This window comes from Tyto alba, unplaced genomic scaffold, assembly GCF_018691265.1.
Source record: "Tyto alba isolate M040663 unplaced genomic scaffold, T.alba_DEE_v4.0 Super-Scaffold_14, whole genome shotgun sequence".
In the NCBI taxonomy this organism is placed as follows: Eukaryota; Metazoa; Chordata; class Aves; order Strigiformes; family Tytonidae; genus Tyto; species Tyto alba.
Window position 1 is genome coordinate 28,059,704 of NW_024881276.1, and position 15,097 is coordinate 28,074,800.

A 15,097-nucleotide genomic window follows, 5' to 3' on the forward strand; every position below is an offset into this window, starting at 1 on the left:
CCTGAAAGAATATACTCAAGAGTATAAATAGTAGAAAATGTGTGACATATTTGTAATAACATAACATCACACATAAATACATGCTATTTCAGTCTTTTCAAAAAGTATGCTATGGCAAAAGTACACCAGGCTTTCTGATGTATAGTATTGAGCACTTTCATTGTTTGCTTAGATTGTAATAATACTTTAAACACCTTTATTTTTTAATGTCTGTTTCTGTAAATCTGTAAACCCATCCTTATGTGAGTTAAACCTATGTTTTTGTGTTTAGGACTTGCACGCTCAATTATGCTAAGTGAATTTCTGTGTTTGGAAAGCAACAGGAAAATGCACTTTCTGATTAAGCACAGTTTTTCCATATACTCCCTGACAAGAGTGAAAGCTATAATTTTTCTAAATATCGGATACAGCTAATATGTTACTCTGTGCGTCTGTAAAACCAGTAGGATAGCATGTAAAGAATTTAGCAGCAGTTTGTCAAAGCTATGATATTACATTAAGTGAAGATCCAAGCACTTCATGCAGATCAAGTCAAAGAAGTGCTCACAAAACCCTTAATGCCACATCCTCATTTATGGTGCATATGCAAAAAAAAAAAAAAAATATTTAAAGCATATTTTATCCAAGAAGTTAGATCGAAGGGGTTCAGATGGAGCTTTAGAAAACCAAGGAATTATAAGTAATTTCTCTGTAACTAAAATTTAGCTACTGAGTCACTCTTGGATTGTCATGGGGCTTAGAAGCTAGTGCCTGATTGCATCTGGAAAGAGACTATTCCTTTCTTCATGTTATGCTCTGTTACCCATACTACAGGGCTGCAAAACAGTAAGTCTGCTGACAGCATACAAAGAATGTCACAGAAGAAGCAGTGTCCATATGAAACTTAAGAATGTGTAGTTTCTGAGAATGGAAAATCTATAGAAAGGTGTTAGGAACAAGATCACTTTTCCCATTCCTTCTGAAGATATAACAGTGGGATTTGGAAAATGGAAGTAATTCCTTGGATAGATAACTGTTTATAGGAAGTTTGCTCTTAATTATGGTTTGTGGGTTTTAAAGAGTTGGGCTGGAGCTCAGAGACATCTTGTTCAATGGCAAGAGAGCTTAGTCCTGTCTTAAACACTCATGTAGGAAACACTCATACTCTGGTTCCTCGATATGGCAGTCATCGGAAGGAGGGGCATATATTTGGTTAGAGGTTTTTTATTTAAAAGTCAGACGTCTTCCTCTTAAAAATTTGAGGGCAAGAATCACTAGTACATTATTTCCAGTAGAATAAACCACAATTTTTGTGGTTTCATATGTCATATAACATATAAAAGACCACTTTGACTCTAGAAGGAGCTCTGTGAAATTTAAGCTACATACTTAGCAAAAAGAAGTGCCAGCATCTGTATTCATGGGTTGTTAACTGATGGTTTCTAAAGACATGGCAAACATTTAATCTCTCAAAATAAAATCAGGTATCTCCAGAAAGACATCTATGAATGTGTAACAGTTGTTTCAGGGTGTCACCAGACCGGTAATAAATGCAGTAATTAATCTTTTAATTTCACATTCAAAAAAATGTATTTCTAAATAACCTAAAATAGAGATCAAAGTTTGAGGTGTAGCTATAGAAAATTGTATAAGTATATACATGTATATTTCACATTTAAAATCTTTTGCACAGAAATGTGTGTTAGCTGTGCTGTTGACTGGGGCAAGGACTAGAGCATGCATGCAACTATATTTCATACACTGGTAGAGTTTTCTTAGTTATGTGCATTCTCAAGTTACATGCTTCTCTTTTTAGCTAGATGAATATCAGCCACTTTTGTCTATACTTAAGGTAATAGTGAAGCTTCCGTTAGCTCAAGGTATGAGCCCTTTTAGCAGGTATTCTGCTGAGAAATCAGTAAATGTTTTTGTTAGCTGCTGCTTTATCCTTCAAATCGAGTCTTAGTGATAGACTAAAGGGCATCTGGCGAAGAAACTGAGCATGTTGAAAAACCTATGTAATGCAGACAGCCATGTGCATTCCATGCTTCAGTATCTTCAGTATTCAGTGGACAACCACTGTTATAGGGAAAGATGGCCTAATCTGCAAAGGAGTAGGGTCTCAAGTCTAGGAAGTCAATACCTAGTAGTCAGGCTAGGCTGAATTAGAAGAAGCAGCAGAAGTTGATCTTTGAAGGGGAAGCTGAGTTAATTTTCCTACTTTGAAGTAGAGGATGATTGCTCGAATAAAAAGTTTCTTGGATGAATGTTTGTATGTCTTCACACTTGATGATCCATATTTCTATGCTTTATTTTATTTCCCTTGCCCACAGGAAATACATCTTGCTTTTCTGAAATGGCTTGAGGGAAATGTAGATGCTGAAGGATTAAGAGCGTCCAGCAAGGTGTCTCTTAAATTTGTTTCATCCTGTGAATCAAAAATGGAAATAACTCCATCTCTCATGCCAGTCATCACTGAGATGGGAAACTTCTCATCAGAACATTTCAGCTTGAAGACATATCAAGAGAATCTTCAATCAAAGAAGCTTGGAAAGATTCTTCTTTTTACTGAAGTTACCACAACAACAATGGATCTTCTAGATGGGTAAGATAGTGATCTAAACCATACCAAATAAGCTTTCTGATCTGGAGTTCATAATTACAGTAACACACAATATTCAGAAGTAAACTTTTCTCCTTGGTTTATTTGTTACCAACAAGGTAGCCAAAGTGAAAAAAAAAACCAAACTGATTATCTTCTAGGTAGGACACAAAATAGAGATCTTTGCATTCACAGAATATTAGTTGATAAGGTATAAAATACTAAGTTGTAAAGGGTGGAAAAATGTGACAACTTTTTACTTGGCAGTGGAGTTTAAGCATTATTCCTCTTGCAAAGCATGAACATCACCATGGGAAAGTTTAAGGTATTAAATATGGATATTTATGAGATTATATGCATTTTCCAGTACAAGTTATTTTCTAAACTAGTTATTTGACAGAAGTAATACCAAATAGATTGCAGCCTTAATTTTAACATTACTGTGTCTCTCGTTCCTTTTACTGAATATTTCACAAAAATGCTCTTTAGTGGTTTGTTTGAGGTTTTTTTAAACATCGACTAGGGTTATGCTAGACATTCTTTCATCATCACATAGATGACCCTTGTGAATGAGTTGTGGGATACCTTTGAGAAGGTAGCTCATTAGAGTTTTGAATGGGATTAAGTGATATGAAAATCACAGTTACTAAATCTTAGACTGCAGTCTATGTACAAAGACTATACTGTTATGTTTCATGAAATAGCCTGATGGAAAAACTGTCTTTGGAAAGTTGTTGCTCTTCAGGACAGATTATTCTGTGTGTTTCTACCTGCAGCTATATTTTTTCTTGGCAGCTACTTTTGAGTATCAGTGTGAATTTATCTGCAGAAATTGCAGATTAATTTTACTGTTGAAAATAACCTCAGGATTTTTGTTCTGGATTTTTTTTTCTAATCAACATAATCAGTTAAATCATCTTGAATGTTATTGTGACTGATTCGTTAGCCAGCAATAGCTTTAGTTCTCAGCTAGAGAGCCTCAATTGTGAGACCAATATAAGTTACAGAATATGCCTTCTTACAGGTAATAAAGGTGATTTGTTTTAGAATATATGCACACAAAATCTGTGAATGAGAATACATTATAACAGTATTAAAGTAAATCAGTTTGTAGTCTTATAGTTGACACTGTGATAGAATTTACAAATGATAATTTGTGCTAAAATACTGCAATGTAGAGCTAGTTGGAATCAAATACAAATTTATTTTAATTCCAAACTATTCTCTGTGCATATACACTCATGTGCACACACATTAAAAAAAAATGTTGCTATCTAATTTTACTACTCCCCTTCCCCCAGATCTGCATCCTCATCCTGCAACTGATTTCACAGTGACTTCTGTACATAGATGTGCTAGTTTGGTAAAAGGCCACAAAGAAGAGGGTTATTTTATAGAAGCATTTGTAGCATTCACTACTTAATTTTTAGTATTCATAGCACGTTCAGCCCACTGGATTGAAAGCAGAAGTACTGTGAAGAAACCGACAAAGTGATAATTTAATAGGTCAAGACCTTTCTTCTCTGACAGTTTTTGGTGGTGGTTCTCAGTAACATTATTCACACATCTCAGTAAGATGAAGTATATAATTCAGAGTTTTGTGAATTTATTTAGATATCACAAGCAAAATAGCATCATGTCTGGCCAATTTATATATGATTGTATTATCAAGAAAGGCAAGGGAGCTAAGAGAAATGGTCTTGGTTTTCAATGACTGTGGAACCTTTGCTCTCTTACCTTGAAAGTTCTGTATGAGCAGAGTGGTAAGCACTCATGTTGCTTTTTTACATTGAGTGGTCCAAATGTAGTCAAGTCTTTACATATGTAGGTCTTCAAGATTTTCACCATCATGATGCAGCTTGAGTAGTCAGTTTTCAGGTAAGATGTACACTAGAAGTACTGGATCCAAGTAGCTTATACTGGGAAGATGATACTCATCAAATTATATTTTGAATAATTAAATTTATTTTACAGAGAGACCTTGGGTCTAGTAAGTTAAAATACATGTCCTAAGTATTGTGGTTGATGTTACTGAAAATTCTTTGTTATTGTGGATAATAGATTAATGTAGTCCATGTGATTTGCAATTCAGCAAAGTACCTTGAAACTCACAGGTGATAACATTTCATAAATCACTTGAAATTGATGCAAATGCCTATTAGGTAATTTTTATTGAAGAAAAAGTTGTCAGGTTTTTAAGGTACTTCCAAGTGAACCAGGATGAATTTGTTGGGATATGTGCATGACACATTTTTCTACTTGCCAATTCTGAATGAAAGGAAAACATACCTCAGGAAAAAATGTTTTCTTTTCTTGAACAAAAAATCGGTACCTATTGATCATTCGTGATTCCCGGAAAAAAATTGCAATACCATGTTTATGTAATCATATATTGCAGCAAGCACTTGTTACATGACACACTCTGTTAGGGTCTCTCAGATTTTACCAAGTTTGTGATGATTGAAAATATGATACAGACACTTCAAGAACATTAGTGTGATTAGTAGTAAATTTAGATAGGAAATTATTTAGTTAGCAAATCATAAATAAATTTAGCATTTAACTTTCGTGACTTTAGATTTTCTTATACCTTTCCCACCAACTGAATGTCAAACTTCTGTCTCTCTTCCTTTCCACTTCCTCAAACCTCATGCCCCCAAAAAATTAAGATGTGGAAGGAGAAAGTGGGCTGGAACTAATTTAATGGCTGAGCAACCTCACAGTAGAGAAACAGCCGGAGCCTAATAGGGGTCTTTGTCTGCATTTCCACCCTGGCTGGTAACGTGCCAGTCAAAAGTCAAGCAAGAGAAACAGGTGGAAACTATTAGACCTGTCATAAAGTTTGAAAAATTGATTCTGGAGGCTAAGTGAATAGATTGAACTTGACAGTGTTGTCCTAAAGATTCTAAGGGAAAATTCTGTAGTTTAATTTGGGATCCCTTGATTGTTCATTAGCTCTCCAGATGGCAGGTCTTGGTGGTTTGCATATTAACATACACAGTGTTATCACCGGCTTACATTTATGTGTCCTAAGGTAACAAATGGAAGTGTGAATTCACCTGTAGGTATCTAAAATTAAATGACATTAGTCTAATTGTAAAATAAAGATTTGTTTAAATGTCACATAGTTTTAAATGATCAATATTGTTTTTATGATTTCATGTTAAAAGCTTTATTTAAATCATTTGAGGCTATTTTTAAAAGTATTTCCACTTACACTAAAATTTAAAATTCTTACCAAAAATTAGAAGCTCCCTTGTGTTTTGTATAAAAGGAAATTATTTCTGTAAGTTTAATTTCAGAAACTTTGTCTTCAATTATATTTATACTAATACCACCTGAACAGGTAAACCTTGCCAGAAGCAGTTTGACTTTCTCTGTGTCCTCCTCTCAGAGCATGCATGGGGTTGCATGATTTAAGATGAAACCATTATTTCTGAGGATGCAACTGGTATAGTGATAGAAATGTTACATTGTGGAGACATACTTATTAGACTCACAAGATTTGAGACTGATAAAATATCTAGCACATTATTTGACTGGAATGTTTCACAAGCATTTAAAAATAAATTAATTAGATATACATTTCAGTTTTATTCTTTACTGGCACCTTATATACTGTCGTAATGTTGTAGTTGTCAGAAGATTTGATTTATATGTGATTAAGACAGCATGTAATATTTTCTATATGAAATGCCACTGTGAATCCCTTTTCCCCAATATTTAAGAAGCACAAAGTGCCATTGTTAGGAAGAGTTTGGCACAAAAACGGTGAATTTTAGTAGAAATGAAATGTGGGATGAAGTTGCTTTCGTAATTGCTGAATAGGATATTTAAATAAAATGTCATCTTAGAATAAACAGTTTCCAAACAGTTAAAAGCTTTGAAAAAGGAAATCCTCTACATTGTTGGTGACCTTTTAGTTTTTCTTTATGCTTTTCTAGATTCATATTGTTGAATTTTTAAAAACTGTACTACAGTTCTAATTTTGAAAAGTGAACATTAGGACTTATTTTGTTTTAAATCTCATTTTAGTTGTATTCAGATATGCATGATGCTAAGACAGGTATGAGTTAGCGGAAAGTAAGAGTAGCACATAGTTAAAGGAAATTGGAAAGACACTTCAGAGGCACAAGCAAACAAGTTGAGATTGACAAACTACTTTGTACTTAGTGATCTGGTGTTTTTTTCAAATCCTTGTGATGTTTTACTCTGTGTAAACATAGTGGCCTCCTGTTCAGTTATTCTGTGTGCCTCAGTGATCTCCCTTATTCTTTGTTTAAACCATACTTTTTTAAAAACAAATTAAAATCAAATAAATTGTGGGGAGTGGGTTGAAAAGTAATTTGAAGATAGAAACTTCTCACTAATGTAACCTTTGCAAAATATGCCTTACAGTCACAGTGCTTGTTTTCATTCCATCATCAGGCATACCTGTTTAAAGCCTCCTTGCCTCAGAATTCCACTAGGACTGTAACTACAAGCCAGATTTATTCTTACAACTCTTGGCTCAACTTGATACACCGTTTTCTTAAAAGCTATGAAAATTGTTTACTACTTGTAATATTATTTTAGCTAGCCATGTTTCATAATCCAGGCTCAGGTGGGTGGCGGAAGAGGTTTTGCTGTAATAGTCAAAACCAGCTGCAAGCTGCATCACTGATGTTGTGGTTTCCTCTCTTGAAGATGTATGGGCTGTTGAAGTCCAAAGTTTTCAAAGAGTAATCTCTGTCTTTTAGCATAGTGAGACTATCCTAGTACGTTAAAAGTCTGCTATAAATAAATGTTTTATCACCAACATTAACAGTTTGTAAAAACTAACCCCCTACACCCTTCTCCCTCAAGAATGTGTTGGAGAGCTGGAAAATACCATAGTGGGCCGGAAGGATGTCTTTCTTTCATGAAGTAGGCATTGCTGTTGGATATTTAGAAAATATGTGCTGACAAATTGGTCAGTTGCATTTAAGTGGTGTACACATTTTACACATAATCTTTTCTGCAGATACATAACAGAAAATATTTTATCAGTTTGAATAACGAGTCCTTCTTTGTGCAGAGAGCTCTCAGAATAGTTCATACTGCTTTTAAAACCTTAGGTCCCTTAGTTTTGCTTGTTTGTTAAAGTGTAGTGCGGCATAGGAATGCTTTGCTTGATGAAGGTCTAACCTAAAAATTAAAGTTATATACTAGTGCTGATAGACCTGCTCTTTAAGGAACTTTATGCTTTTAATCTACATCACTCCCATTTAATTTAGCCTTCATATAATATCATCCTCCTTTGTTCTTTACATTATTGGGATTACTAACTCTTAAACTTCCTTTTTTTATTTATAAGGTGAAGGATTTTTTATTCTCAAAAGAAGAAAGTTAGTGCATTGGAATAGCTGCTTTCCTTAAGGGTTTTTTTTATATTCAATATTTTGTGCCTTCCTTCGGTGATGAAGGTTAGCTCAAATAACAGAATGTGTTTGTTTCCCTTAAATCACATCAAATTATTTTCAACAGCAATTTCTGATAATTTAATTTTAGATGTATAACATTTCATACTTTATTCTTCTGTTCACTTACTGGTAGTGTTTTGCATCATCCAGTGTTAGAGAAAGCTGTCCTTCAGCCTGATGATAAAAGTTCATGCAGGAATTTTTGTAGTACAGCCAAGAGGCTGTTCCCTTTCTGGCCTGTAGAAAGGGAGGAATTCGGAAGTTTTTGGCACTGATTTGGTTCTGTGCCATTCCCAGACTCTTCTCTGCAATACCATTTTTCATTACATGCTTGCTGAAAGATTTCTGTATTAGGATTTGTCATCTCCTTTGCGTCAATTTTCCGTGCCTTTCTTTCCACCTGTTGTGAACAGTTCTTGAGGGCGCTAAACAATTAGGTCCCTATTTTCCTGTCACGCACCTTGTGTGTCTGATTTTTCATGGAATTGAAGGCAAAATATGTTTCTCTATTTTTTTTGTTATGTAAAATTAGTAGATTTTCTTCCTGTTAATGAAGCGGGCCCCCTGCTTGCATGGTTTCTGTCAGTGCAGGGGAGGTTTGGCATTCCCAAAGGGGATTGAGTCATTAAAAAAAGATACCCGTTTTGCAGAGCAATTAACCCATGTTGAACTCTTATAGTATATTGTATTACCCTGCTGCTGGAAGTTCCTGAACAATTCGCATTGTCGTATGAATACACATGTAGCCGTGGAACACTCATCATTCATTACATAGGAGAGGAAACCCTGTAAGACTGCACAGTTGCAACGAGAGCTAAACAGTGCTGTTTTCGTGCACACATTTTAAAACAGACTTTTCATATTAAGATGAAAAAATTGAATGCTGAAATTACAAATCATCACATTTTTTTGAAGAAGAGGATTAACTTGAAAAAGTATATATGTAATAGAATACAATGTATCATAGTAATATATTAATACATTGTTGTATATATTTATAATACTAATTACAGCATATTACATGTATATTATTGCTATTCATTTTCTTACTCCATGACTGTCAATTCTGCCTTTTATTTAGTAAAAAGAAATGTTGTGTAAGGTTAAACTACCCAGAAGCACTTACAGATTAGCATTTGCACCTCATTGAGAAAGAGATTTTCATGCTTTTTCAGTCATCGTTTTATAGCATATTGTTAAGTATAACAGTGTCAGTTCTGTAGGGTCAGTGTGAACACATATCAGATAGGGCTGTCCTTCTGTTCATCAAATAGCTTTCTGTGCATTGGGAAACCTGCCACCTAATTGCCACCGGTCCAAACTCACATCATAATATAGCCTCTAACAAAGTCACGTGCTCAATAAGTTAAAAAACTCAACGACAGGCATAAGTCAGTGTAGGACATGAGCCATTGACTTAAAAAGGCAAGGGTGAAGCACAGCAAAACCAGGTATGTTGATACTGTGGTCAGATGAAACAACCTTCCCGCCTCTCTAATTAATCTCATTGAGTGGATTGGGGCTTGGACAAGTCATGGATCTACATTTCTTCCCCATGCATTTTTATTGTAATTGTTATAATAATCAGACTAGTAAAAAAATAAATTGACAGTATTGCGTTCCAATAAAACAGACTAGCAGTTAGGTATCTAAATTACTTGATAATGTCTTTGATTAATGGATTGCCCACATTATGTGTGGCTGAGGAAGCCCCAGTTCAAAAACTAGTAAAGAATCCGCTCATCTGGGCACTGCACGTGTTTCTTACACTTGACCTATGAGCGAGATGTGCTGGAGATATTCAGCACATGCACGTTCCAAACAGACTCCCTATTTTTTCAGAAAATGGGAATTCTGGAGAAGTGGAGCCCAGAATTCATTGCTTTGGCAACTCCTCTGGCCACTACACTTGTTTTAAGTGATGCATAGGACCTACCTCAGCCTTGGAATTATATCTACAGAGTAATTTTTGTCTGATCATTTTAGGAAGCTGATGGGAAAAATCAGTGTTGTCAGCCATGGAGACAAACATGCTGTGTGATAGGATTTGACTTTAACTACTTTTATTTGAAACTATAATAAAGATATGAATGCTGGACTAAACTAAGTGCTGTTGCACAAAGTCTGAATTATTCTCAGGAGATGCCAGTTTCTCATTCTGGTTACGCAGGGAAAAGAGTGTAATCAGATTTCTTAGAAACTTGAAGTTAGATCATGGCTTTCAGTTTTCATTTTGCACATCTCCATCTCTTTGCCCTTGTTAGAAAAAAAGAAGAAAAAGAGGCTGGATTTACAACAGTATGAGAGCTACAGTAGGAGCCAAGCAACTTACAGCATGGTTGTTTAGGGAAGTTTAGACAGCACCTGTTCTGGTGGTGTTAAGAATAAATACACTGATTTTTGTTTGTTCTTATACTGCCAGTCAGAAGATAGTGATTTAATGTCAGAATAATTGCCTGATTGTTTCCAGAGCCAAAAACTTTCAGAGCTTGTGTAATTTCTAACTTAAGCAGTAAACTGAGAAAATCCCACAGAATGGAAATACTTTACCTAAATCCCACTGGCCTAATTTATTTTCACTTATACTCCTAGTTAAAATATTTTAAGAATCTGTTTGTATTCAAACGAAGGCTTGCATTTATCACACCTCATATCATTTAGCCTAAAATGTCATGGCCTGTAGAATGCTGTGTAAAAAAAGCGAGGTTCTCCCACTGCAGTTTTGTGATCCCCGGGATTGCTATAAAATGCTGTACCTCATGTTGGTTTCAAAAGAATTTACTGGAATTGTTCTTGTTGCTTAACTGTTAAATATGGATGAACTTCCAAATGGTTTTTGTAAATTTGAACTGACGCTATTTTTACTGATGATGCTATCTTGAAGAAAACCCCCAAAAGTATACTAAAGGAGTCTTTGCAAATACAAAGATTTTATGCATATTAAATTAAGCCATTGCAGAATACAACTATAAGTTGTCCTATAGACTTTTTTTTATTTGACCTGCGTTTGAATGGATCGTCTGTCCATTCATGGAGGAAGATGAGGAGGCATACTGAAGAGAAAACAAAGAGAAGAAAAAGATGTAGGGAGATGCAGGCTGAGATACAGGAAAAAGGAAAAATATGGAATTCAGGGGAAACAAATCTTGTCTGTATTTACTGAATATTTCTTTAGCAAATTTGTTAAACTTAAGGTAAAAAAGTGGAATGTAAGAAGATTGAAGTATTAATTGGGGAAAAGTCTACATGTTGTAAGAGTGCTTAGCAAACCAATTACTGATCAAAAGCCCAATACTCCCTTGTTTAAATGGCAAATTGTCTACTGAAAGATAATTTAAATAGTGTTTGGGATTGACTACTTCTGAAGTCATAAAGGCTGTTAATAACTCCACTTAAGCATGTGGTGATTCCATTTCCTATTTTTTTTTGTCTGAAAGTTGGGATGTATGGGGAAAGGGGAGTACTCTATTTTGTTGAGGCTATATAATAATTTTGATTACAGTCATAACTGAATCTGCAAATTATGTTGTCCTGCTTTGCCTGTTGATTTTTAGTCATCCTTTTATTCTTTCCTACCATCATAATAATTTTTGAATGTTCAATCAAAATCCCACACATTGCTTATATTTCCTGCTTTTAAAAAAGTGTCTTACAACATATTAATTGTACTTTTGGGATATCATGTATTTAATTAAATTTCATGTTACATGACAGTAGAAGAGCTTCAGAATTCATTCCACCTGAATGTAATGTTTTCCATGCATTAATTTACTATCTTTATTCAGATTCTTGGGTAGGCAGTTAAAATTCCAAAATGGAATTTCATTCACCCATTTCTAAGCCCCTAAAACTTAATTGGTAGACTTAGATGGCATGTGGTTTTAGTGAAAGAGACTAACATATTTTTATACAGCTACATCATCTTTCAGCTAACATATTTCAACCAGATAATTAGTTGCTTTGTTTAAACCTAAGACTCAATTTTCTCATACGTCTGAAGGAGAAACTAATTTGGTCTTGCAAACTACAGAACTAGCTTCCTTTTAAGGATGTGTATTGCACAATATGACTGTTGCAGTGAAACTGAGATTTATGACCACTGAAGGAATAACATGCAGATAATGCTTTATTGGTTAAAAATAATATTTCACTTTTCACTGGAGTAAGCCAGGAGTTGATGCCCCCAGAACAAATAGTTGTTTGGTATACTGGTGTAAATGCAGGTGTCAGGGTTCCAAACAGGCTTACAAGCCACTGCAGAACTGTTTATTACTGGCATTGGATGTAACTCTCTGAAGTACTGATCTTGTGCCAAAAAAACATTTTCTTTCCTTATTGAATATAGATGCTCATCCCAGCCTGAGGAGGAGGAAAAATTTTTCTCTCTATTTTCTTAGGTTTTTTTAACCTTTTTCCTCCAACAAGCTCTGTTTGTGTTACTGGCTTCTAGAAGATTAGTTTTGTCAAGATCACACATTTATGAAGTAATATAGAAGAATGCTTATATGATCTCAAAAAGCCATCTGTCAGGCTTCCCTGAAAGAATAAAATAGTTTAAAATACTGTCCACAGGTGCAAAAAAAAAAAAAAAAAGAAAGAATATTATTTTACAGCTTTTAAGTTTCAAGACTGGAAATTAGATAAAGAGTTCTCACCCGAGTCTTGATTTATTAGCAAAAGATAACATGTATACTTTCTATGGAGTATGGTACCAGATGTGAGGTATAAAAGAAATTGCTGGTGGCCACCTGCTTTAATGCACATTTAAAACCTTGTGTGGTAGTTGATGTCATGTAGAATCCATGTGATAGAGAATAATTTTAAGTTAGTAGACCATGTCAGGTTAGCAAGGATCGATGCTTGTAGAATGTTTCATATTTTCCGTCACAGTTTATCTGTCCACTTGAAAAAATAAAAGTGAAATAGTCACCTTTTGCCAAGGTTTTTGAGAAGCAGCTGTGGGTTGCTTGGATATTTCTTGTGGCAGCCAGGCACCACAGAATTTTTAATGGGAAGGTGTTAGAAAGTCAGTAGAGTGCTGTAGCTCCATCTTATTAGCCTGTTGTTTTGTTTCTGTTTTAGCATCAGCATTCTGCTACCATTCAGTTGTAACATTTACATGGTTTTCTTTGGAACTAAGTGCAGATTTTTTCTAGGGCATGTTTCCCCCATCAGAGTACTGACAGCGTGCTGACAGGAAAAAATAGGCGGAAGATTCCCTTGCGCATCACAGTACCGATATGCTATAAAGCCTTGAGTAGGACAGAGTCCTTAACCCAAGAGGCTTACTGCTTTTAACAAATAGTGGCAATTAAAGATTCTTGATGTAGCCAGTTGAAATGCTTGCAATAATTCAGCCTAGAAAACTACATTCAGGCATAGCATATCACCTTTGCAGTGGATTTAACTGACTATGCTAATTTTGTCCCTAGAAATTGAAGTTTGTTTGATTAAATCAGATTTCCAGAGCCATGTGCTATAGCCACAGAGCTCAAAATTGATTACAGAATATATTGTCATAGATATTTCACTGCATACCATGTTCCTGAGGGGTTTTTTAACCCTTCTGATGGAGCACGATGAGCAATTATTTTGCTTAACAGCCAAATGTGGCCTTCACAGCACCGTAAATGGTATTATAAAATGGTCTTAATTTGATCTAGTAATTTATCTAAGCGGTTATAACTTTGGGTATACAAATCATATTAAAATAATCTCAGAAAATTTATTTTATTTAATCTCTGTTATAGACAAGGATTGCAAATTCATGTTTATCTTTTGGGGATAATAAAAAGACGATTTCTGCTTATATTATATTTATTTCTCTTTCCAATAGTTTCCTCACACATTTCCAGTATTTTGCTGTTATCAGTAATTTTTATTTCCCTATTTTTTAGTTTTTGGTTCAGTTTCATGTTTGAGATGGATAAGATATAACTCAATGTTACTACAGTTTAATTAATTACTATCAGTTATTAAAAATAGGAATTGCAGAATTCCTGTCTGTCTTTTTTTTAAAAATATAATTTCATGTTATAGTAATTCTGATACTTGCTGGCTGATAAGTTAAAAAAAAAAAAAAAAGGAGAAATCAATCTTATTTCAGTTAGGAACTCAGATCTTGATCTGGTATATGCTGGAAAAAACCTTATTTTGGTAAACTGTATTGAATTTAGCTTCTTCTATACTTTATTGTCTTAAAACTCTTCACTGGTCTGCTTTAAATCTTGCAGTTCTAAACATGGTTTGGAATGAGTAAATTGTAATGATTAAATACTTGAAAAAGAGGGAGTAATATTCTAAATCTCCCCTTCCATTTTTCACTGTCAGCTGACTTGAAATATGTAAATTATACATATTTCTGATGTGTGTCATCAGGAACTTTCATGCTACCTTCTCTGTTATTTTTTCATCTGCTTGTTCTTCCTAAAACCAGTTAATACATTTTTTTATGCCAGAGAATGGATTCAAACTTCTGACTGTTTTCACGGTATGACTAAACAGTAGTATCAAGTATGAAATTCAGCACAATTCCATCTTCTCTTTAACTAACAATATAAATAGTTCAAAAAAGATAAAACCAGATGCAAAGAATGAACTCATAAAATGGAACTGTTTTCAGGTATGGGTTGCAGAATTTTTTTTTTTTTTTTTTTTTTTTCCTGCAGAAATAGAAGTAGACAAAAAAAGATAGCCATAAATGTCTTTCTGGGACATCTGCAAGAATAGGTGTAACACATTGCTACTGCTAATTGATATTATTCTGGAAGACTCACCAGCAAATTCAACCCAGAATTCTGTGGAAACCAGCTAGTAAAGGGAACAGAGAGACCATTTGCTCTGAAGATTTTAGGTGCAAGACAGTCAGATTTTTTGGGAGGAGGGTGGAAGAAGAAGGGAAGAATAAGTGAACTTGGAGTAAAATTGAAGTTTTCTTTTTTACGAAGTCCAGGTCGATCAATAAGCAGGTCCTGTTACTTGTTGGATACAACATAATTTAGTCTGGGAGAATGTCTGCTGGTCATCATTAGCTCCTTGCTGAAGGTATGTTACTGTTCCAGACTCTTCCGGATTT

At 34.6% G+C, this 15,097-nt stretch overlaps 1 protein-coding gene across 3 annotated transcripts in view; it reads left to right on the forward strand.

Moving 5' to 3' along the window:
* Nucleotides 1–15,097, forward strand: part of HLCS (holocarboxylase synthetase) — a 128,928-nt gene that overhangs the window by 42,618 nt on the left and 71,213 nt on the right. For all 3 annotated transcript variants that reach the window (XM_042788639.1, XM_033011322.2, XM_033011323.2), the window contains exon 6: nt 2,313–2,584. In XM_042788639.1, coding sequence (XP_042644573.1) covers nt 2,313–2,584 — 272 coding nt within the window. The remainder of the gene's footprint in view (nt 1–2,312; nt 2,585–15,097) is intronic.